The 25,528-nt window shown below is 37.3% G+C and overlaps 2 protein-coding genes and 1 pseudogene across 3 annotated transcripts; 2 read left to right on the forward strand and 1 right to left on the reverse strand.

Moving 5' to 3' along the window:
- Nucleotides 1–10,206: 10,206 nt before the first annotated feature.
- Nucleotides 10,207–13,527, forward strand: LOC143559049 (protein RMD5 homolog pseudogene; annotated as a pseudogene). Its single transcript, XR_013139856.1, has 2 exons — nt 10,207–10,693; nt 12,163–13,527. The product of XR_013139856.1 is annotated as a protein RMD5 homolog pseudogene (transcript).
- Nucleotides 13,528–16,369: 2,842 nt separating this feature from the next.
- On the reverse strand, nt 16,370–18,719 carry LOC143559050 (putative E3 ubiquitin-protein ligase EDA40). The gene has a single exon (XM_077047755.1). It carries the CDS (start codon nt 18,703–18,705, stop codon nt 16,609–16,611), a length of 2,097 nt encoding a protein of 698 aa, XP_076903870.1. The 5' UTR covers nt 18,706–18,719; the 3' UTR covers nt 16,370–16,608.
- A 6,024-nt stretch (nt 18,720–24,743) lies between these two features.
- LOC143559057 (uncharacterized) lies at nt 24,744–25,208 on the forward strand. The gene has a single exon (XM_077047760.1). The coding sequence runs from the start codon at nt 24,744–24,746 to the stop codon at nt 25,206–25,208; it is 465 nt and encodes a 154-aa protein (XP_076903875.1).
- The last annotated feature ends 320 nt before the right edge of the window (nt 25,209–25,528 follow it).

Raw genomic sequence — 25,528 nt, forward strand, 5'->3', positions numbered from 1 at the left:
TTCAATCTCGATTGCTCAAATTCACCTAACACTACGCAAAAACGAAAACGTAAACCCTAGAAACGTAAAATCATGATATGAATAGGTTTGAAACGACACCGTTTCAGTTCAAGTGCGAGCATCTGCGATGAGAAGAAGAAGAATGGAATGAGTGAAGATGAATTTATATACATCCAATGGAGAGTAGTAGTCTGGAAATAGAAATAGGAGATGGTGAAGGTGGACATTGTCGCGGGTAATAAATATAATTGAAAGCAGAAGACGACGAAGGAGTGTATCGTCTGTTCCAGGATCAAGCTTTGTCAGAAACTCATCGTGGCCGTTGGTTGCCATTCGAGTTTTACTTTCCTTTCTTTTAAAACAAAAGGGCTTTCTTGGATGTTTATCAAAGTGTGTCCGTTTTTGTGTGTTTGGTTTTTAGTTTATTTTTGGGGTGTCACCGACTTATATTTGGAAATTTTGTTACTTGTTTTAAATAATAATAATAATAATAATAATAATAATAATAATAATTGAGATGGGCAGATGGCAGGGTGGATCAGTGGTTTACTGTCATCACGTTTGTTCTTCAACTTAATTTGCATGAGTTGACTATGGAGAGATTATGCATTCATTGTCTACCTTTCTTTTGTTCATTGTTGTTTTTTTTTCAATTTGTGTGATCTTTTGAATGTTAAAGAGTGTGGGAAATAAGGGAATTTATATTTCGCATTTACATAACATGCTTTTATTGTCATCAAGATAAGGAATATAATAGATTATTACAACAAGTGACCATATATTTGCTAAGAGCTATTTATTAGCTTATGGATCAATATGGGTGTGGTACACGCATTCATGTTAACTTCTTTCTAAACAGGTTTGTGTTAGTGTCTAAAAAATATGACATGATTAGTTATCATTTAGACCATGCCCAATACAAATATGCAAATGCATACTTCACATCATCATGCATGTGTCACATCACCCTGCCGATAATAATTTTCTCTCTTCTCTCTCCTCCGCTCAGTATCTCTCTTCTTCTTTTTTTTCCAGGGTTTGCTAGAGATACACCACTTAGCTTATTTACACACCATTCTCCCATCTAATCATAGGCCTCATACGCAACGTATGCTGGCATACGCAACGTATAGAATAATAACTTAAGTTAGTCAAATCAATGAAGCCATACGAGTCATATGGAAAACCATACGAGGCATATGCTTCAGAAACTATACGAGTCATATGCTTTTGTATACAGTTCGTATTATATGGAAGACAAGACGTATAAGATTTCATACGAAACATGTAATCTAACATAAACATATGAACCGTATATGAAAGAATACAAATCGTATGCATGTAGGTGTTTGAAAACTCATGAGAAGTAATCTATACGAACTGTATAGAAAATAATACGAAACGTATGACGAAGAATCTTTAAAATTGTACAATTACTTTTGCAAGAAGTGTGAAACGTATTTAATCCATCAATCTCTCACATATATTTAGGCCTCATTGATTCTTTGACCATATTGTAAGATTGTAAGACGAATATTAGGAATAAAAGAAATCTCTCAACCATATAAATTGTGTGATCTCATAGGGTTTTTTACCCACTTACTTCTTTGAACGATATACATCTAACAATGAAGTGTGTGTATATTTTACTCACTTCTTTCTCCCCCTTCATCCCTTTCAAATGTTGTTAAAAATATTACCAACCTAAATTTATTTTTCTAACCACATTGATAAATTTCGTTGATAAAATGCCTAATTTTGAAGAAAGTTTTGTGGAATCCGATGAATCTTTCGCCACCGTTTTTGTGGAATCTGGTCATTTTTCACAACCGAACAGGTACAGGTTTTCTATTCATGTTTGTATTACGTTATCCTGTTATTAACAAAAATGAATCTTATTTTAGGTGTTTATGTGTTTGGATGAGCTGAAGCAATGAGCGTACAACACCGGACTTAACAATGGTTACGTGATAATTACCCAAAGGTCTAAGACAAATGTTGCTGGCGACAAGAATAAGGTGTTTCTTAGATGTGATCGTGGTGGTGTATACAAGGGGAAGGCAACTGTCAGACACGTTGGTGGTACCAAGAAAATCAACTGTCCATTTCAGTTGATTGCAAAGTACCACAAAGAGGAAGATGGTTGGAAACTAAAAGTTGTGTGTGGTACACATAATCATCCGCCTGCTCTATATATGGAAGGTTGAGACAACAATGTTTACCGATGGGTTGAGAGACATAACTCGCCAACAAATGATAGAGTTTTGGCCTAACATAGGTTATCGTGAGTTTGTAGGAGTTGGAGGTATGAAGCAACGAGTAACGATGATCAGAAAACCATTTCATAGGTACATACAAAGGGTGATTGCATCTACGGTTTGTGCTCGTTACAGGGGTCAAGAGTGGTGCACTAAACGTGATTTATTCAATCTTTATTGTTTGCTGACCCCAGCTAACTGCAATCTGGCGTATAGCATGGCAATGTTTTTCAATTCTTATAAAGTAAGGAAAGGCACCGGCAGCATCTGTGGCGGGCCATACATTACAAAGATTGCAAAATCTTTGGGTTATACAAAAGATATAATGTGGCTGTCCTCCATGACTATGTTCCCTCCGAAGGAACTCGACAAGAACACAGTTACACTCATGGGTATTGCCGATGTTTTTCCCGATATTGGTCTGCAGTGGTCCTTGCGGCCAGGACTTTTGTGGTTTCCGAGACAGATGCTAGAGGTGGAGGAGCGGGATATAATAGCTGCAGAGCTGTTGGCGGCTGAAAATCAGGGGTTGGGGAGCGGTCAGGTAGATCGTGAGGCAGTATTTAATTATATTTTAATACTAACGGTTGAAAATAAACCTTTTTTTATGTACAGGTTCATGGGTCAAATGCCGGTCAGGAGCAGTCGCTTGTGCAGGGGCATATGCAGGGACATGGACAGGTATATGATCAAACATAAATTGTTAAAATTTAGATGCAAACCAAATAAAACCAAACCAAGTTACTATTAAGGTTTACTTTAAATTTTATAAAGCTAATTTATAATATTGTTCAAATTGTTGTTCAAAACTTTCTTACATTTAAATAAAAAGGTTATTTATATGTTTTACATTTAAATATGTGTGTGATATAATATTGTTCAAAGGTTATTTGTCGGGTTTCGGGTTTTCCCATCGGGTTCGAGTTTCACTGCCATCCCTACTTACATTGCCATCCTAACGTTTATGTACTTGTTCAGGGGCCACGTGTCGATGAGGGGCAGTCGCATGGCAATGTGTGACACTCGTCAATTTCAGGTTAACTCCGTTAATCCAAACTCCGTCAATTCAAACTTGAGATCACTTGATCTATAACGCACACCTCATTACATTTAAACTAGGGTTTAAATGACGCTTGACAATTACTACATGTGTAGTCTTTCGGGATTGCACCGAAACGCAAACGAGTTGACGCAAATCATTGGTGAATAAACGAAAAACATCCAAACAATAATGATGTAATAATTATGTGTTAGGCTTATGTGTTATTTGATAATATTGTATAAAACGTTAACTCAAGATGCAAACAAGTTACTTTAGGCAAGAAAAGTATTAATTAGAAGTTGAGGGGCCTTGATGTAACATATTATTATTAATAATAACAAAACCCTAACTCTTTCCCTCTCCCCACACAACCCGATCGCTCCCCCCCCCCCTTGCTCTCTTGGCTGACGTCAATCATACACACACATACATACAAGAATTGTTCAAGTTTATTGAAGATTAAGGTGCTGGGAAGGTATAAACAACTATCCTATGTATTATACATGTTTAATTTTGATCTTGAACGGGTTAATCTAAAATCCTAGGTCACGAAAATTATGAGTAGGATGAACTAGGGTTGATTATATGATTGATTATGCGTTGGTTATTGATTTAGATGATCATATGTGATTTTGAACGGTGAAAGATTGTTAAATCATTGATTGTTTGTAAACCCTAGAGGGTTACTACTGATTTTGATGAATAATTATGTTTATTACATGTTTGGAGATATGTCGTATGCTTAGGATGCATGTTAGACAATTGTTTGTGCTTGCTGAGTTTTGACAGCAGAGATTGTTAAACTTGAACGACATGTAACTTGTTAAATATAAAAGAAAACTGAGCTATTTATGAGTCTAAAAGGTAGTACTCTGAGTCTAGTTTCCAGAAAACCCAACCACGCCTAATTTGGAGGTGTTTTGATTGTTCAAACGATTTAAATGTGATTAAAGGTCAAAACTGGTACTGGACAGATTGTAAGTTATGTTTAGACAACTGTAACTAAATGTTAATTTGGAAATTAGTCGAGGTTGTTAACACTACAGGGTATTATGTTGAGTCTAGTTTCTATGAAGTCCAAAATTGTAATTTTTGGACGAGTAAAAGTTAACTTTTATTATTTTACAAAACTGAAGTGCAAATCTGAATTGTGAGACCTGCTGTTAGGTTGTTTTGTAATTATCATATCTCATGAACTACAAGACCAAATGGGTTGGTTCCACTTCTGGAAGTTAACTTGTTGAGTTAAGAACCTAACCCAATTGGTCTTGCATTAGTTGGATTTTTCATTTAACAGGAATAACAAATAACTTTCTGTTGCGCATGATTTTGACTGTGTGAGTTTGCTGTAATGTTTTGATCATTGTGAGAAATATATGTAGAATAAAAATACAATAAAACATGTTCTGGAAACCTAACTCATGTATGCTTTTGTGATGATTTTTGGTGAATTAATTAAGATGCTATGATCTGTTGAATAGAGTAATCTTACAAGTAGAATTCTGTCTTGATAAAACTAGCTGCTGAACTTTGTGAAAATACATGAAACGTGCTTGTTGCTAGATAATTGTTATGTTTTGACCAAATTGCCCTTGCGGGGAATAATTGCTAGTAATGTACACTATTAATACGTGACACGTAAATAGTTGTTCACACATGTAACGTATCACCAATGTGCTTGTTGAGACACACATAATTCACAAACGAAACACGAAACGTAATTTATGCATAGGAATTATGTGCCGAGTCTAGAGACTCGATAATAGTTCCAACACTTAGAAAATCTCCTTGTTGTTTTAGAACGCTAGTGAGGGTTTTCTGTGACGCGCATCACTTGGGTGACTTGTTTTTGGAATTCTTCGCAAACAGTGAGTTTCACGTTCCCCTTTTAACTCTTTTAAACGCTTTTCACTTGGGGGAGAATACATACTCCGAAACGCTTTTAGATTTTGTTATTTATTATATATCACTTGTAAAGGCTAAGTGGCAAACGAAACAACTGAAGTCCTTCACACATCGAACCGTTTAGTATTGGATAATAGCGAGTCACTGTTGAGTAGTACTACTGGGTTTGACAAACCCCACCCAACGCTAAGCTCGACTGGAGGTCGAGTGGGTGTAATTTTGGCTAACACATTACCATGGTCGGAATAGACCTGGTGGCAAGGCACATGATAAACAATTAGCTTCGGTGTCGAACACTTAGTAATACTTGCTTTATAGGCTAGCTACCTATAGATATATAATTGATTTAACACTAACGCAAAACGCAAAACGCAAAACGCAAACGTAAACGCTTTATTGATATAAACTTGTGAACTCACCAACCCCGTGTTGACACTTTTAGTATGTTATTCTCAGGTAGCCGAGGCGGGCGCGCGGTATAGGATTATGCATTACTTTGAACGCTTTTGTTTATGCAAACTTGTTTTTAAACTGTTATCATTAATTGGGTTTTTAAGTCGTCCTGCGTGACGCAACACTTGGCTTATGGTTTTACGCTTCCGCACTTATTTACACTTAAATGTTTTCGTGGTTTGAAAACTTTACTTATGGTTTGATTATAACTAATGATTCCGATCCTGTTAGTTCACACCCTCTGACGGTAAAACTCCGTTAGTGGATTTTGAGGGTGTGACACAATGCGGGGACGGTGAATCAGGATATGTGATTAATTAATATGGAGCAGCGTATGATAAGGATGGAGAGGATGATAGAGTGGTTGGTTAGAGACAGGAACGGTCCCACTCATGATGTGCCACCGCCAAAGGAGTCGCGGCCGCAAGAGGAGTCGGGCTTTCATGATGTTGGTGATGATGCTAGTGATGACGGTAGTGATGATGCAGGTGATGATGATGCTAGTGGTGTTGGTGATGATGATGATAGAGGTGACGGTGATGATGATGATTTAGGTGATAGTAGTGACGAGGATCATGGTTTATGATGATGCCTAGTATGATAAATGCACAATTTAGCTATTATGGTTTTATCTTTTATTGTTGACGCACGTAAATGTTATCTTTTTTTGTTGTATGTGTGGATTCTAGTATTTTGGATGGATGTAGTAGTAATTTTTTTTTTCAAACTATGTTGGGGTTTGATGAATGTTAATGCTTTTATTTTTATGTATTTGTTATACAACTATGTGAGTTTAGTATTTAGAAATGTTCATGGGTTCGTCTTTTTTAGGTCAAACCCAAAACCGACCCAAAGTCTTCACAATTGAATGAACATGGCCTATGTTCGTGTTCATTCATTTAGTTAATGGAACGGAATTCCTTGCTCGTGTTCGTCATATATTAAAAGAGCAGACATCATCTAATGGCCCGCCAAACAGTTCTTCAAACATTCGGTTCATTTACAGCCCTAGTTAGGTTACACTTTGTTCTCCAGCAGAAGCAGGCTGCAAATTCATTGACATGAAAGTAATTATTTAAAGGGATCATTGAATTAGTGTTCTACTGTTCTTGAATTCAAGCTAAATCATTATCAAATTCATTTAAACCATAATTATTGTCTGGTTTATTCATCTTTAGATGTTAGTTATGTTAATAATTGATCACTGATTCATGATTTCTGATTTTACCAAATAAACCATATTTACTAACTGCAAATATTATTATTTGCAGTTGAACCAAAAAGGATGTTCTGGTGCAAGAAGCTCACATGCAATCACTATTGTTGGAGACAAAGCTTACGCCTTTGTTTTAGATGGTTACAAGTAAAACTTATTTTGTTACACATTCAGATACGAACGGTATACATTTTAGATGATTCGTATTTAAGCTATACGAAATATATCCTTTTTATACGAAGCGTTTATTAATTTTAATTAAAAGTTGTTCATATGAATCGTATGCTTTTTCATATTCGTATTGTTTATACAAAAGCCATATGAACCGTATAACATTACATACGAAGCGTTTATTAATTTTACTTAAAAGTTGTTCATATGAATCGTATGCTTTTCATATTATTCGTATTGTTTATACAAAAGCCATATGAACCGTATAACATTACATACGAATCGTATGATATCTGAAAAAGTATTACAGCATACGCAACGTATGCTGAGCATACGAAACGTATGCTGAATGGTGTGCAAATATGCCTACTTAATAGGTGTAGATGGTGTACCTTTAGAATTTGCCTTTTTTCCTCTCACAATTGACTAAATGCAATGGATTTCATTATAAACATCATCTTTAAATGCAAGTCTTCCAAATGCATGTGCCACATCACTCAGATACAAGATAAATGTCTTGCATTGGCAATGGTCTTAGTGTTCATGTTTAACATTGCAAATAATTGTATTTTATCGTGTCGTATCTGACATGTTATGTTAGCTCAAAGTTGTACATATAAAAATAATTAACAATTTAAGTATTTGTGGTTCTCACGTTGTTAACTCTCAAATCAAAATGCCCAATTTTGCTATGATTATAACTTGCTAAAAGGATCTAAAAACATATATTGCAAAGTTCAAAATTTAAGAATACTTTGTAAAGATCAATTCAAACATTTATCATAACATATTAGACTCCATATACTTAAGATACATATTAAATTGAAGTGGAGTATTATATATGTTATACTCTTTTTCCCTTGACTAGTCTTGTCCCACTAGATTTTGTGAGTAAGATTTTATTGAGACAGTTATGATCATGTAAATATTAGTTTTTTTGGGTTTTAGAGAACTATGTCAACATTATCTACTATTATATTGTTTTGTTGATAATGTATAATATAAAATGTATTAAATATTAGTTACCTTGGGTTTTAGAGAACTATGTCAACATTATATAGTACTGTATTGTTTTATTGATAATGTATAATATAAAATGTATGAGAGAGTGTTGTTAATGCATGTTGTTTTAGGTCCAACCCAATGCTTATAAGGTGTATCGTTTTCTAATTGTATTAGTATGTAATGTAATTTGTCTAAAATTTATAGCAAATTAATAGACTGGATGAGGTTTTCTTCGGGCTCTCTATTATTTTGTATTTTAATTCATTTATGGAGTCATACTTCAACTCATTCCCGTCACTATCTATATCTATCATCATCCCCACCACATCATCTTCTTTCTATGTCTTCATATTTCATCCCAAACCATCATTCAACCCCTATAATGCCTATCTTTATCATCTATCACAATAGAAGTTAACGAATACAAATGTGAATAAATCAAATAACAATAGAAAATTTGCTCGTAGACTTGTGTAACATGTGCCATGAGATTTTCTCGTAGGTTGTAGCGTGTTTTGTTGGCTATGCGGTTCCATATATGTATCTTCATTCACCCATGGTCCTTAAATTATTGGATGCTTAATTTCATGAAAAGGACATAGTTTCGTGTTTTGAAATCATATTGTGTAATATAATGAAAGTGTGCATTATTGTAGGGGACTAGAGGGGTGAATGAGTTTTCTTTGAATAAACACTAGTCTTGTTTGACCTTTGTGTTATTTTGAATCCCTCTAGCGTCACAACATATTCATATTGTTGATTTGAGCATTCATGCTAATTGATGTAGATTCACGAATCTTTATCTTTGTAGGCTTTAGACCAACATGCTTGATTTTGTTGATTATTATAACTTAGGATGATTCAACGTGTATGTAATATATGACCACGATTAATTCACATGTTAATGATAGCTTTCTACTTATGTAGTCATGAATCGATCATTAGCGCAATGTCATTATATACTATTTGTGCTATGTATTATGTCACACCCTAACCTAAGACAGAAATATCCGGGCGCGAACTAATTGCTCACAGCTTACAAGGTACTATCATACAATTTAAATATGACAATATTTAATTTTATTTATTTAAATTCAACAAAGTACACATCGTCTCAACTTGTTACAAATAATCCAAACACAAATATATCAAACTAGTTGTCTATTTATATATAACCCAAAGCCAATCCATGTGATTTTCATTATTCACTTCAAACCAAAGAATAACCTGCAATATGCGTAAAAAAATATATATTTTGTCAACATAAGGGTGAATGAGAAAAACATCAGTTTTCGACACTTAATATAATATAAGATAAAAAAACTGCAAATCAATATCATGAGTATCAACAATTAAATGAAAACAAATAATTGGTGTCAGTTGACCATGCCTCACAAATGGTCTATGGCTCCTATGACGACTTGCTAGAACTAAGCAGATAAAAAGGTAAGCAATTAACAAATAAACATTTAATTGATCAACAACACAATAATCATGATTTGCTATTATGGAAGATATATATGTAGTATGAAAAATAAGATTTGATACGCATAAAGTCCCCAAAAGCATTTGAAACAGTAAAACAAGGGAGTGGTTACTCGCCTTGGCGATTAAGCGAGTAAACCGAGAGATAAAATAAACGAGCAAGGTTATCGTGACAAGTATTCAGATCCAAACATAGAACTCCGGTTATCATATTTTTAATAAATAAGCGAGTTGGTACTGACAAGAATCCGAATAATGATTCGGGAGTCGAGTTTTGGTCAGTACACTCAAAATTTGATTTTGAACAAAAATGTCTCATGGACTGAAAGCTAGTTCCGACCAGAAGATATATGTATTGAAAAGTCAAATAAGTTTAACTAAAACACCCTTAACGGGTCGGGATCAAATCGACCACCGAAACTCCCTCAATCAGCGAAATTGATTTAGTGCTTTTGCCTATTGAATGGAAAACTATAAAATTATAGAAGAAAACTTACCCAAACTTACCCAAACGAGAAGAAGAATTTGGGGGGGGGGGGGGTAACTTTTTCAACTTGTCATTTTTAGTCCCCTAAAACATACAATATTATCATCATATCATATCATATCATATCATATCATATCATATCATATCATATCATATCCACCCATTTCATTCACAAACAAAAATATTACACCCTCACTCCTCAAATAACTATCCCCAAATTCTACTCACATATTATTTCATCTCTTCTCTTCTCTTCTCTTCCCCCCGGTAAGATATTATTAACCTTCCTTTCATTTCTGTCTTCGTTTTGCAATTTTTTTTTTAATTTATTTGTTTGATTGATTCGATCGATCTGTCGAACCTTTATGATTTTTTTTAATTAATAATTACCACGGACGTGTTCTGATTTAATTAATTACTGTTGAATATGTGAAGTTACTGATAATTGATTATAGATCAGAAGAAGGTTTGACTGAATTTAATTTAGGGATAAACTCTCACACGTTATTGTTAGGTTAGACGCAAACGCTTCCGTCTTTACTTGTGTTTGGTGATTGTTAACCTATGCATTAGATATCACCGATTTATCACTATCGGTGATATCGCTTATCGGCCCCTTAATAAAATATCGGTACCGATAATAGCAGCTGTATTGGACCGATATATCACTGGTATTCCCGATATCAGTGTTTTAAGTCTTAATTATCAAATGTTAGTGTTTTAAGTCTTAATCAGTTACTACTTGCTATGATTAATTTGTTAATGGTAGGAGAGTATACTGAATTATTAGTGTTAAATTGCTATATATATATGAATTTTACATGATGTTAAAATTACTGATATCTCACCGCGATAACCGATATCTCATATATTGGTCCTTGACCGATATCCGATATTTTTCTGCGTTAACTGCTTAATTGTTAAGAATATAAGCAGCTTTTATCTAGGTTTTTCATCTTTATTTTCTTAATTGTTAAATAACACAACTTATCTGTTGAATATTTGAAATTGGCATTGTTTGAGTGTTAATAGATCTATTATGTTTAAAACACTCGAATAAATTCCTGTAATAATGCTTCTTTTGAGATGAACTACATGTCGTTTATTTGTACATGCAAAGTATAGTTTACGGTCTTTTACAGGCTTACAATGGTTCATTCTCTATTGTATAAACATACAGAAAATAGTGACTGACTGAATATGGTAAATCACTTTTAGAATAGAATTATGATTAGCCGATGGTCTTGGTTTGATTCTTGAACGAAATTTTGTGCCAGAAGTCTTTGTTAGGGTAAGTTGAAAAACGTATGATTGTATAACGTATATGATAAAAACTTAAGAAAGGTAAAAAAAATTCCAATCTCCCATTCTTATTGCTCTCAGGCACTAAGATGATAATTAATATCGCAAACATTTAAACAAAGAACTTGCACTACGATTAATATTATCTGTGATAGGAGCACAAAAAAACAGAATTCGAATGACCAATTCTTATAGAAGCATAAATAATACTCTCCAAATTATATCTTGACCATCTTCCTCTTATTGCATGCTAATATAACATTAATAATGTTATATCATAAAGATATCTTCCTAATGATTATGGTTTTCAAATTGAAATATAAAAGATATAAACGAGTAAATGAACAATGGAAAACGTAGTTTTGTATGTTTTAGTGAATAGTATTTATGATATGACATTATTTTCGCCATATTAGCATTCAATAAGAGGAATGTGGTCCAGGTATGAATTGGTGAATAGTATGCTTCTGTAAACATTAGACAGTTCTAAATCTGCTTTCCAATGCTACTATTATGGTTCATGTTAATTTTAATGCAACTTCTTTGTCCAAATATTACTAATTATCGTCTTAATATTTGGCAGCAGTAAGGGTGGATTATTGCAAATTTTTATCTTTCTTAAATTTCTATTATCATATACGTTATACAGTCTTTACTTTTATCAAATTATTTAAAATAAAACTTTGACGCAAATCAGAGCACATCTTTCAATATAGCACAGAAATTCCTTCAACAATCGAATCTACAATTTGCTATTTGAATATTCAGTATGTGGATATGAGAGCTTTAGTTGCTTGAATCACACGACGATTAAGAATATCCTATTCTGTTATTGTAGGTGCTTTTTGTCTAATACACAAAACAAATTAACAAGTGCTAAGAATTTAAATCATGGAGCTGAATTCTATCAAAGATGCGTTTGATCGTGTCACAAAGAAGCAAAAGGTGTTATCATCCAAATCTCAAGAAACAATTGACCACATCAGCCAAGAAATTGAGCTGGCAGTATCAGGAATCCAGTCAGCAATCCCTCAACCCGACCACAATTTAATCCTTGGTCAACTAAAGTCAAAGCTAAAGGATATGGCCCCACTTGGTCAACTAGAAGCCACCCAAAAGGAGCTAAATCTTGCCATGACCAAATACGCCAAACTCCTCGAGAAACAGTTCAATCCCGACATATCAAAGTCTTACCGAAACGTTGACTTTGACTTTCATTTAGTCAACCAGATAATCTCCCACCACTTGTACCGCGAAGGCATGTTCGACATCGGTGATTGCTTTGTAAATGAATCTCACGAACAACCCGTAAGCGACAACAAAACTCATTTTCTAGAAATGTATCAAATCCTTGAGTCAATGAAGTCTCATGACCTCGGTCCCGCGTTAAAGTGGGCCACCGCCAACCATGACAAACTCCAACAAAACGGGTCTGACATTGAGTTCAAACTCCACTGTTTACAATTCATGGAGACTCTTAAACTCGGTCACCGAGACGAAGCATTACATTACATTAGAACTTTCATCTCCCCGTTTTCAAACCAACATTTCTCAGAAATCCAGAAACTAATGGCGTGTCTGTTATGGACAAGAAAGTTGGAATCGTCTCCTTATATCGAGCTTCTGTCACCGACCCATTGGGCCAAGCTGGCCCACGAGCTAGCCCAGCAATTCTGCAATCTTTTGGGCGAGTCTTATCAAAGCCCGTTAAGTGTAACAGTTGCAGCTGGGGTTCACGCGCTACCGACTCTGTTGAAACTGGCGAGTGTGATGACCAGGAAGAAACATGAATGGATGTCTATGAAGCAGTTACCGGTTCCATTTGATTTGGATCAGGAGTTTCAGTTTCACTCGATATTTGTGTGCCCAGTGAGCCGGGATCAGGCGAGTGAGGAGAACCCGCCGATGCTGATGTCGTGTGGGCACGTGCTGTGCAAACAGTCGATTACCAAGTTGTCTAAGAACAATAGTACGAGGCCGTTTAAGTGTCCGTATTGTCCTACTGAGGTGGAAGTGGGTCAGTGCAAGCAGTTGCACTTTTAGTATGGATTGTGTGTTTGTTTTTATAAAAGAAGTTGAAAACTGTTGGTTGTTTAGTGTCTATGATGTTTTTGTTTATACTGTGCGTAATTCTTTAAAATAGTGTGTAAATGGTTAAGACGTCTTCATCATAAAAAGGTTGTCACTTGCCTCTTTTCTTCTGTATATACTTGTTTATTATTTATCTATCTATGTTGATGAATGATGATTGATTTTTAATATATGTTATTTGAGAGAGAAAAGTGATCCAAGACCATAATTATGAGATGCCATTGAATTTTAAGGATGAAAAGATTGCAGGATTTCAGGAAGCAGGAACACCCTTTTCACCTTTCTTCCCCTAGTTCCAATTTCCCAAGTTTTACCTTCTTTAAGTATTTAACCTTCTTTTACTTTTTTCAAAAAGGTTTTGATAAGCAAGTAAAAAATTGATAAGGGTGAGCGGAGTGGACTCGGCATGGGTGAGGGGCGTGATATATCTGTTGTGGCATCGAAGGTGGGGAGTGGTGTTTTCGTGCTCCCAAATCTTTTGCGGTTAAACCAGTCAACTAGCGAACCCGCTAGGTCAATTCAAACCACCCACATAGCTAAACAAGTTTCGATCTTTAAATCACACTCGATGATGCTCCTCTAGCAGAGGAGTTAAGGACCAGTTGTGTTGCTGCTTAGTGAATAGTGAGTAGGGAGACCATGATGCAAGCTAAAAACCACTATACACCACCCATAACATAAAACCATCCACATAATTATCTAATAATGCTTGCAACTTTTTTTTGCATTCAATGTATATGGGACTAGGTGACACACAAAAAACCATATATAATATATTTGTTTCACTAATGGGACTATGTATATATTTTTCTTATAAGTAAAAGAAGCTTTAAAGCATACAAGAGATTAAAGATTTAAATCAATCTTCCACCTAAATTGTTTCGAAATAAACAAACAATTCAAATATACATGGAATGAACTTTTGATGATAAAATATTACGGAGTATCATCATTCCAATAAATAAACAACACACTGAACTTTAATAATTTATATTACAATTATTGCTTTTATTTTACTTCATATTTTAACTTTACATTTCCCCACCACCTCCAAGAATAATCCAAAAAAGGTTTTGTAATTAGAATCTAAAAATCACCGTTTAACTGGGTCACTAGCTGCGCCCATCATTGTTTTGTTTTTATTTAATTATTGTTTACACTTTACTAATTTAATTATATTATTTTTTTATATAACTGAAGTGAGAGACAGCATTTAATTTTGATAATATAAAATGCACCAAACATAAGATATTCAGTTCATTATCTGAAGAGTTTTGGTACAAAAACTAAGAAACATATGTAAAAGAAAATATATGGAACATGAATACCTATCTGACTTACATATGAAAGATCAATAACCGAGTCTTGAGAGTTAGATTTCAATTGAAGCAAAACCCAAGTAACAAAACTAACATTTATGATGGCATGTGAACTCTTACTTCAATTCTAAATCTCATGATACCAAATAATAACAAAAAACAAAAGTGAAATTTACTATTTTTTCTTAATGTTTTATACCTATAAACGTTGTATTCAGCCACCATAGTGACATATTACATTCTAATTCAATCATATACTTAAGAGTACATTTTGTTTTTTTTAGTATGATGTTAGCTTTCATACCTTCTTGCATTCTCCTAAGTTGAAGGAATGTAAAAAAGTTGTTTTCACATTAATTTAAAAACCTATATTAACAATATATCATGTGAAACGTTAGCCTAATATAACGTAGAAAACTGTTTCACTTTATTAATTCAAGGACCGATATTAACAAGATAATGTGACAATGACGTAGAGAGTTGTTAACTCGTTACCACCTTTTAAATTTAGAGACCCATATCTAACTATACTAATAAAAGAAAATAATGAGATGATGTGACAATCTCACATTCATTCTAGGCCTAATCTTTCTTCTCATTCATCCTAGCTATCCATGGGTTATGGAGCAAAACCATATTGACAAATGAGTTATAATTTCCTTTCTAATTCTCTAATTTATCATCTCATTCATCTTAACTATCCATTGGTCATGAGCCAAAATAATTTTGGCAAATGAGTTATAATTTCATTTCCAATTCTCTAATTTATCATCTTATTTACCCTCCATATCCATGGGACCATGGGTCATGGGAAAAAACAGTTTTGAGAAATAGGTTATAATTTCTCTTTTAATTCTCTCATCTCATCTATCATAGTTATTCACGGGTAATTGGTCAATATTATTTTCGCAAATGTTGCATATAAAAAAACCAAATTTGTATATTTGTGATTTTAGACTTCTTATTGTTTATACTATATATTTTATCGTTTTTTTGACCTATAATTCTGTTCATTTCTTTTAGATAATTGATATTTTTAATTTTATTATTTGACAAATCCCGTGTAATATACGGGTTCAAAAGCTAGTTAACAATATAATGTGAAATTGATAGCCTAATATGATATATATTAGAGAAAGGTGTTTCTTTTTCACTAATTCAGGATATTATTAACTATCTTCAATATATCTCAGTAGTCAGTATGTAAGCAAAAGGCAATTCATCATTCATGTATAATATGAGTATATGACATCACATCTATATGAACTAGATTTGAATAAATAGATATATGTGTAGAAATAATGCTCTTTGATATAGGTATAGAAATACATAACTGGAGTTTGGAAATATACTACTTTATTTGATTGCCTCCAATATATTCAAATAAACTTTTGGACTATATTTTTGGATTTTATGAACCCAAACAAAATCGAAAGACGAGTGTACATTTTTTCAGGTTAGATTCATGTACACACTTCATCCATCTAATGATGATATATCCACAAGATGACAATCAAAAAATCAAAAATCAAATATAATATTTCATTACACAAAAAGATACTCTCCTACAATCATCATCATCATCATCATCATCATCATCATCATCATCATCATCATCATCATCATTTACCCCCTCAGCATTTTTTTAACTTATTCTTCTGTTTTTATTATTACTTATATTATATAAAACAAAAAGACATAGAGCCCCGTCCTTTTTCAACCTAATCTCATCACCTCTTGTTTCTTTCGGGTACCCTTTGTCGCTATATACTCAATCTGGTCTCACCTCACTTAATGATTCAACAATATTAATTCTTTAAGGGTGTAAATTGGAATAACTTAAACCACAAGAACTAAAATTGTAAATTTATTTATCAGAATCTGGCATCCTCAAAACCGTGTAAGTCGCTGACTCTGTTCAATGTCTTTCTCATGATTGCGACCTTAGCTAGCTTCTCAGCTACACGCCAAGCCGATATCGGCGTTAACGGCTCACCCTTTTCATCTATGTAAGCCGCTGATTCCGCTTGAGCCTGGCGATATCTTTGCAACTCGGCTTCTAAGCTGACTACAAACTCACTACAAACCGAGCTGGTTTGGTGAAGTGTAGCTCGAGCCGATATCAGCTTGTGGTACGCGCCGATGTGGTCGTTACGAGCTGTTAGCAAGCGTGACTCGGCTAACGCTCGGGTAGTGATGAAGAGGTTTCTAAACCGTTGGATGGAGTAAGATGATGATCTAACGGTGTGTGGACGAGGCACGACCAATGCATGCTCGTTACAATTAATAACATCCTGCGTTACTGGTTCCCTATAACTACAGCGCACGGATAGTAGTCCTTGGTAGGCCCCAGTACCCGATGACGGGACTTTCAGTTCCATCAACAATTCTCTCTCCTCATTCGCACATAATTCACCAATCCGAACCGTACTGGTACCGTTACCGAAACCAAGAGCTATGGCTCTCGGCGCGTAGGAAAACACGGAAGTGATTTCCGCGGGAGCCGAACCGGAAACAAAAGCTAATTGTAATTGTAGATCTTGTACCGGTATGGTTAACAAACTTGTAACGGACTTTGTGAACGTGTGTTCGTCTATTAAGGTGAGTTTTAAGCTATGAACGACGACGTTTAGGTGCGATTGCGAGTGACAGGAGCGCGTGGTGGACACGTATGATGACTGACTGGACACGTCAGAGAGTAAGAATATGCTTGCGACGGTGTTTTTCTCCCGGCGGTCTTCTAACACCTTGGCGGCTTTTTTAACGGCGTCAGTTGCGTTAGAAGAACCTTCGAGAATCGCCATGGCGTCTACTATACGACGAGCCGCTCGTTGACCGGAGGCTGTCATACGTTTTAGATGTAGTAATCTTTTGGAATATGAAGAGAATGCGACTATTGATAACCGATCGGAGGATGTAAGCGATGAAATGATGATTCTCATTGTACGTTTCATCATCTTCAGCTTTTCGATTGTCATTTTTCCACTCACATCGATTACGGTTACCAGATCCATTGGAGCTCTGCCTCGTGTTGTTGTTGTTGTTCTCCCGGACGGAGCTTTTGCTCTCAGAGCAATTGCGTACGTCTCGTAACCTCTTCCGGTCGAGATCACAGCTGCCTCCGGCAATAATCTAACCTCCACGTCACCGTTCGGTCCGTTACCTCTAGCATCTACATCTACCGGACTGTTGCTGCTGTAACCGTTATTGTTATTACTGCATCCGTCAATATGAAACCCTTGGAACTCACTAACCGAGTCTTCATCATCGCAGTTTTCATCTGATTCAGGGATCGGATTAAACCGAGCTTTAGGCGTCAAACACGCTATCGGTTCATCATCATTATAAACCTTCAAATCTGGTTTGAACGAATTCTGCTTGCTGAATTTGTGCCTCCTCTTGTCAACATCAACATCATCATCTGCTGCTATTGTGGCTACCTTTACTTCTTTTTCTAACTTTTCCGCAAACTGATGGTTCTGATTCTGAATATCGTTAACAGACGTCTGATTCTGTACAGTACCAGAGATAGGACAAGCTAGCGTTCCTTTTTCCTTCACGTGACCAGGAAAGTGAAAGCTGTCAAATCTTACTGTGGAGAAACGTAGGTTTGCTTTCAGGAAAGAGAAAGTCGACGGCGAACGAGGCGACGAAGGAGTCGATGCCCATTGAAACAGCTTAGGGCTGTTGCTGGTCTTGCAATGAAGCTTTGGACTCACCGGGACAGAAGCTGATTTCTCCTGTATGGTGGTAGTGCTTCGAGTTCGACATCGTAGATTTGGACCGGAATCGGTTTCTACATGAAGCCGTGGAGTAGACGGGATAGAAGTTGAAGAAGAGCTGAAAAACACAAATCTGCCACCAGTTTTGGGAGTATTATTATTATTATTAGCTCTGGAAGGTTTAATTGAATCAGAATCGGGTTCTCGAGGAACCGATGTGCAGAAAGCTCTTCGCCAGCCAAACACCATTTCACTTGTTAATAGTTCTGTTAACAGAGGCTGATTTTGATGATTAAATTTGGATTGAAGAGGGTAATGTATGTTATGTGTGGTGTGTTGTCTGGTGAAGACGGAAGGCAAGGCAGAATATAATATAGAAAAGGTGGATTGGATGAGTAGAGGGAGCAATTGAATTAAATATAAATATTAGAGTCTCTGCATCTTAATTTGTTTCTTGGGCAGAGTTTTTATTACGAGGTCAATATATTTATTTTTAGGAAAGATCGGCTGCCATTAACTGTACATAAATGCCCCATCCCATTTTTAATGACACTATAAATAAAGGCGTTTTATACTTTTATACGTTTTTTTTCTTTTTTAATTTATAAAAACTTGTAAAATATATATTTAAAATAATAAGATTGGATCAATATAGCCGGGTTGGATAGGATCCTAAGAAGAGAAAACATCTTTTTGAAAACCATGGTCTAATCAGTTAATGCTTTGTAAAACAAATTTGGGATGCGGTTAAGGGGTTATGTAGAATTGAAGTTATGAAAGGTTGTTTAGTTAAGAAGAAACTTAATTTTGTGAAACAAAACATATGGGAATCAAAATGTTTAAAATAATGGGCAAAGTTTAATTTTAATCACTACGTGGTTCACTTGGAAAACAAGAAATGACAAATCTTGAACAACGTTCACAAAGGGGAGGATATGACATCGATTTACTTTTGTAGAAGGATTAGTGTAACTTTAATGTTAATTTGTAATATTTATTATTTCATCTTCACTGTTGGCTGAGGTTTAGATGTTTTTCTATTATTAGTGAAATCTTTTGATATTGGCTTTGTTGTTTTTCTATTATTAGTGAAATCTTTTGCTTTGTAAAGAAAAAAAAAAGTATTTTTTTATTATTAAGATATCTGTTGAAAGAAGTTTTAAAAAAAGTATTTAGGGTTTCACATAAAATGATTTACAAAATATAGTTGTTACAAGTAGTAACTTTAAAAACATTGGTTTTGGTTTACCACATTTTTAAAGATTATTGTAACATCTATATGTTTTTTTCTGGCTAACCGCCCATGGTATCCATTGGACAAACAAAACACGAGTATTTGAAGGCCCTTATCCTTATCTCATGTGATATGATTGCGATCACCTTTACGTAATGTTTAAGGAGAGATCCATTTATAGAGAGTTTACCAATTTTAGTAAGATCAAAAGCAATGTACTAAAAGATCATCCATTGTTTTCACTAATTCATTGCATCAAATGCAGATAACATCTTGATCACACTATATAATTCTTTTTTGGCTAAACATATGCTTGACAAGTATAGGGCATTGGATAGTTTGTTTGGTTCCAAAAGCTTATTTTTAGAGCTTTGAAAATTTAAGTCACATCAATAATACTTTTAGAAAAGAGCTTCTAAAGACTAAAATTACTAAATTACTCAATTTTTCTCCCTTAAATTGTTTTTTGTTGTCATTTTATATTTACGGGCTACAATTACTTTGTCAAACAATTATACATGAATAAAAGCTTCAACTTGAGTCATCATTCATCAAACAGAGTCCATGTGATTTGCTGACAAATTTTAGATGTTTACTAAATATCAACCTAAGAAACTAGTGAAACCACATAAAAATTAAGGCTATATGATTAGCCATATAAATTTAAGAGTGAATTAAAAAATCATTTTTCAGGATCACTTAACAATTTTAAAGGCCTAAAGCGACTTGAGCCTCAACTGTAGCTTAACTTAAATCGGAACATTTTCATGAAAAAAATAGGTTTTACTCTTATTATCCTTTCAATGTTCTTGATAAAAGCAACAAGAAATAATGCTATTTCAATACCAAATCATAAGATAGAGAGGATGAGTTAATATCATAAGATAAGATGAACCAATGAGATTGATTTTTGAAGAGATTACATTGGGAATAGCCCAAATGAGGCCCAAGGAAGCAAGCCCAGCCCAAAGCTCCCCAAGAACAAAAAGACAAGTCAATAGCTGACAGGTCTGTTGGTCAGAAGCATCAAGGCAGAGTGACGCCCGTCTGAGGCAAAGGAGAAGCATCCAGCGGATAAAGGAGAGAAGCCTACTCAAGTCAAGGGACAATGAAAGGACCACTGGATAATAGAAGGTGTTACCAGATAACGGTCAAGGGACAAAGATTCCCTTTGAACCATATATATATAGGGACTTGTATATTGTAAAGGCTTATATAAAAAGGAACCCGAGTGTACTCTCTCTGGAATATCAATATCAATCATCTCTCTGAATTCTCACGAAAAACTTCTTATAATCCATCACTCACTAACATTGTCCGACAATACTAGACTAGATTCATTTGAGGTTTCTACATTGGCGCCATCCGTGGGACCCTTCAACTAGGAAATCCCACACTACTGTTTCGGAGAAGATGGTCGATCCAAGTCCAGAACAGAGCATCCCAGGGGGATCCCGACTTACGACAGCAAACGGGCACGAATACACCGTCACCTGGACGAACGAAGAAGCAAACCTGCTAGCTGCACGCGAAATGGATGGGCCGGTCCTCATAGAGGACAAGACAGAGAAAGAAGATTCGAGGGAGGAAGCGGAGAAGGGCCAAGCCTCCAATGAAAAATGGGAGATAACTCCAGAGTTCATACGAACTCACAGGGATGCGCTCCGAGCCTGCCTGGACGAACAAGAAAAGGAAGAGAAGCTTGCAGCCGTCAAGACACGCCTGTCATTCGACACCCCAAAATCTAAGAACGACAAAGAACCCGAGAAAGAAACCAGTAAAGACCCTGGAGTTCTTTTGGATTCGCTAGTAACCTTTCTGTCCTCTGTCAAAGGCAAGGAAAGATCCACACAGAACACCCTAGATACTCCTTATCGACCTTCGGATACCTCCGACGTATCGAAGTTCACTCGACGCATAGCCGAGGCCACCCTGCCTCCAAAGCTCCGGTATCCCTCCACAATAGACAAATATGACGGGACACAAGACCCTGAAGACCACCTTCACGCTTTCCGAGATGCATGGATGGTCAGTGGATGGACCATGCCCGCCTGGTGTCTAATGTTTCCCCAAACCTTGACGGGGGGAGCAAGGGTATGGTTCGATAGTCTGGAACCTGGAAGCATAGATAGCTACGAAGAACTGAGGGGAAAGTTCTTAGGAAATTTCAGTCAGCAAAGAAAAGCCATGAAAAACCCCAATGAGATCCTGCATATCCGGAGGAAGGACGAAGAAAAAATAGAACAATTCATGGACCGATACGTAGCGGAAGGCATGAACATCAAAGGCGTCCTGGAGGTCATGAAAATTAGCGGATTCATAAACGGGGTGAGATTCTCTCAACTCACAGAGAAACTAGGGGAGGATTTTCCCGCCACTTTCGACCAACTGATGGGTCGAGTTAGAGCCTTCGTCAGGGGAAAAGACACGGGGTCCAAGTTGCGAGAATGGGAGACAAAGAAGGGCCCTCCCAAGCCTTTGGGGGGAAAGAACCTGGGAAGTGCTAGCCCCGGTAAAATACGAGCACCGTTCGATAGAGCCCGTTTCGCGCCATACCGACCTCAGGGACATCACGCAGGGTGCATACCCTCGACGACGTACTACCCTCCCCGATTTCCCAGTATTCGACCCGAGGGAGGTAGGACCTCCCTCCGGAGGGAAGGTAAGCCCAGGTGAGGGATATGTGTTGGTGGCAGATAAAGCAAAATATCCAGCCCGAACCCCTCCAGGTCCATTTAAAGAAGCATACAAGCCTAACCCCTCCGGGTATTGCAATTATCATAAAAGCGCCGGGCACACCACTGAAAGTTGTGTCCAGCTAAAAAGGTTATGGGAAACAGCCCTAAAAACTGGACAGTTACCACCCCCGACCAGAGAACCAGCACCCAGGGTTAAAGATGAAGAGAAAGATAGACACTTTGTGGATATGATAAGAAGAAGAGACGAGAAGGAGGGAGGGCCCTTCGAAGGGCGGCCCCTCAAAGCTGTGAGGAAAGAATTCCAGCCGAGAAATACAGAGTGGATGAAAGCAGAGGTCCATTTCCCGGGCATAACCGAGAGTGAAGCCAGGGAAATGCCTCTGAACATATCGGCTAGCGTCGCCGGACACCGAGTAGCCCAAGTGCATGTAGACGGGGGCAGTGGGGTGGAAGTGATGTATGAGCACTGCTTCCTGAGATTACAAAGGGATGTCCAGGAAAGACTCGAAGAGGATATATACCCATTAATGGGATTCTCCAGCGAAGTAGTAGAGCCGTTAGGATCTCTCAATTTACCGTTCACACTTCGAGACGGAGAGGAAACCCGGACTGTATGTCTCCGTTTCTCCGTGGTCCGAGCCCCGTCGAAATACAACATCATTCTGGGTAGACCGGGTATGAGGGCGCTCAAGGCTGTCCCGTCCACGGTTCACGAATATATGAGATTCCCCACCCCCATGGGAATAACTACCGTCCGATCATCCACGGAAATAATAGCTAGCATTAATCAAATTAAAAAAGGAAAGGGGTGGAGGATTGGGTACTCAACGGAGAACACCCTGAACAGACGATAAGGATAGGGTAACAATTATCTGACAAAGGAAAAGCTGGTCTGGAAGAGTTGTTGTTGCACAACGCGGATGTGTTCGCGTGGACTCACCAGGATATGACGGGAGTTCCCCGAACCTGGACGCAACACACCCTAGATGAATTCCACTGGATGAAACTAGTCAAGCAGAAAAGAAGGAGTTTGAGACTTCAGAAGAGCCGGGCGGTCCGGGAAGAAACAGCTAAACTAGTGCAAGCCGGGATAGTAAGGGCGGTCAAATATCCCCGTTGGATATCAAACCCTGTAATGATCGCTAAACCTGATAATAGCTGGCGCATGTGTATTGATTTTAAAGATTTAAACAAGGCTTGCCCAAAGGACTCGTACCCTCTCCCAGAAATTGAAAAGAAGATAGAGTCTCTCGCCCAGTATCTACTCCGATGTTTCTTGGACGCGTATAAAGGATACCATCAGATCCAAATGAACCCTCATGATGAAGAGAAAACTGCCTTTTACACAGATGAATGAACTTTCTACTACACCAAGATGCCGTTCGGCCTGAAAAATGCTGGAGCGACATACCATCGGTTCATGGATCGGCTATTCGATGGACAAAAAGAGAGGAATGTGGAGATTTATGTGGATGACCTAGTCATCAAAAGCACAGACGAGGAAAGGATGCTCAGAGACATCCGGGAAACCTTTGATACTCTCCGCCGGGCTAACATGAAACTCAACCCTGGTAAATGTTCATTCGGGGTTGAAGAGGGAAAGTTTCTGGGGGTGGTTGTAACCAAGGGTGGGTTTCGAGCAAACCCTGAGAAGATAGAAGCCTTAGTTCAAATGGGTCCCCCAAGGAACATCAAGGAAGTGCAAAGGCTACAAGGGAGGTTAGTCGCCCTGAACCGATTTCTCTCAAAGATCGCAGATCGAACTCTCCCCTTTATGGTAGTATTAAGAAGGTGTATGAAGAAGAATAAATTATGCTGGGACACGGAAGCTGACCAGGCTTTCCAAGAACTCAAGTCGCATTTAAGCGAACTCCCTTTGATTACCTTGCCATTACCTGAAAAGAAGTTAACCCTCTATTTGTCCTACACAATCCAAACCATTAGTTCGGTGCTGATGGTAGAAAGGAAAGAAGCTCAAATTCCTATATACTTCGTAATCCGGACCCTGAAAGGCCCAGAAGAGAGATATTCCCCCATTGAGAAGCTGGTATTGTCATTAGTCTATACAGCCAGGAAGCTAAGACGGTACTTCCAGGCAAATGAAGTCCAATTATTGACCGATAAGCCCCTTCAACGAATATTAATGAAACCGGAGATATCTGGCAGGTTAGCCAAGTGGGATATAGAACTGGGAGAATATTCCATCGAATATAAACCAAGAACTGCTTTCAAGTCTGATACTAGTCAGCCCTGAAGGTACCGAATTCACGTACGCCGTACGATTGAGTTTTGCTAGCACCAAAAACGAGGCTGAGTACGAAGCCCTGCTGGCTGGCCTCCGGGTGGCACAAAAAATGTCGGTCAAGCGCATCCAGGCACACGTAGATTCTTTGCTAGTGGCCAACCAGGTCTATGGGGACTACGAGGCAAAAGATCACAAGATGATAGAGTACCTCAAGAAGACGAAAGAGTTACTACAAGGTTTCCAAGAAGCAAAGGTGATACATATCCCTCGAGGCCAAAATAAGAAAGCTGATGCACTCAGTAAATTAGCTTCTGTAGCCTTCGACCACCTTGCAAAGGAGGTTCGGGTGGAAACCCTTGAACAACCCTCCATCTTAGAAAAGACTGTCGGAAATGTGGAAACATCCGGATACAGTTGGATGACCCCCATCATCCGATATTTGCAAGAAGGAGCCGTGCCTGAGGGCAAACAAGAAGCCTGGAGACAAAGAATCAGAGCGCTACAGTACGAGATGATAAATGGTGCCCTTTACAGGAAGTCCTACTTGGGTCCGTCGCTGAAATGCATTGACTAGGGGGAGGCCGAGTATGTCATCCGGGAAATCCTGGTCGTAGCCCGAGCCATGCGAGCCGGTTATTACTGACCTGCTATGTTTCTAAGTGCCTTGCAGGAAATACGGAAATGTGACGGCTGTCAGATTTATGCCCCAGTCACTAGAAAGCCAAAGCTCAACCTAATATCGGTTAGTTCTTCCTGGCCCTTCCGAAAATGGGGCATTGACATTGTTGGTCCTTTCCCGGAGGGATCAGGCAAGGCTAAGTTCCTCGTGGTGGCTACCGATTACTTCTCTAAGTGGGTCGAAGCGAAACCCCTGGCCACGATCACAGGGCACCA

The sequence above is a fragment of the Bidens hawaiensis genome, unplaced genomic scaffold (genome assembly GCF_021521415.1).
Source record: "Bidens hawaiensis isolate Kalapana, Puna unplaced genomic scaffold, B.hawaiensis_p1.1 tig00019690_1, whole genome shotgun sequence".
Taxonomy (NCBI): Eukaryota; Viridiplantae; Streptophyta; class Magnoliopsida; order Asterales; family Asteraceae; genus Bidens; species Bidens hawaiensis.

Excerpts from the sequence above, each read along its gene's own strand:
- LOC143559050 (XM_077047755.1), bottom strand. The coding sequence starts at position 18,705 with ATGGTGTTTGGCTGGCGAAGAGCTTTCTGCACATCGGTTCCTCGAGAA.
- LOC143559057 (XM_077047760.1), top strand. The coding sequence starts at position 24,744 with ATGTCGGTCAAGCGCATCCAGGCACACGTAGATTCTTTGCTAGTGGCC.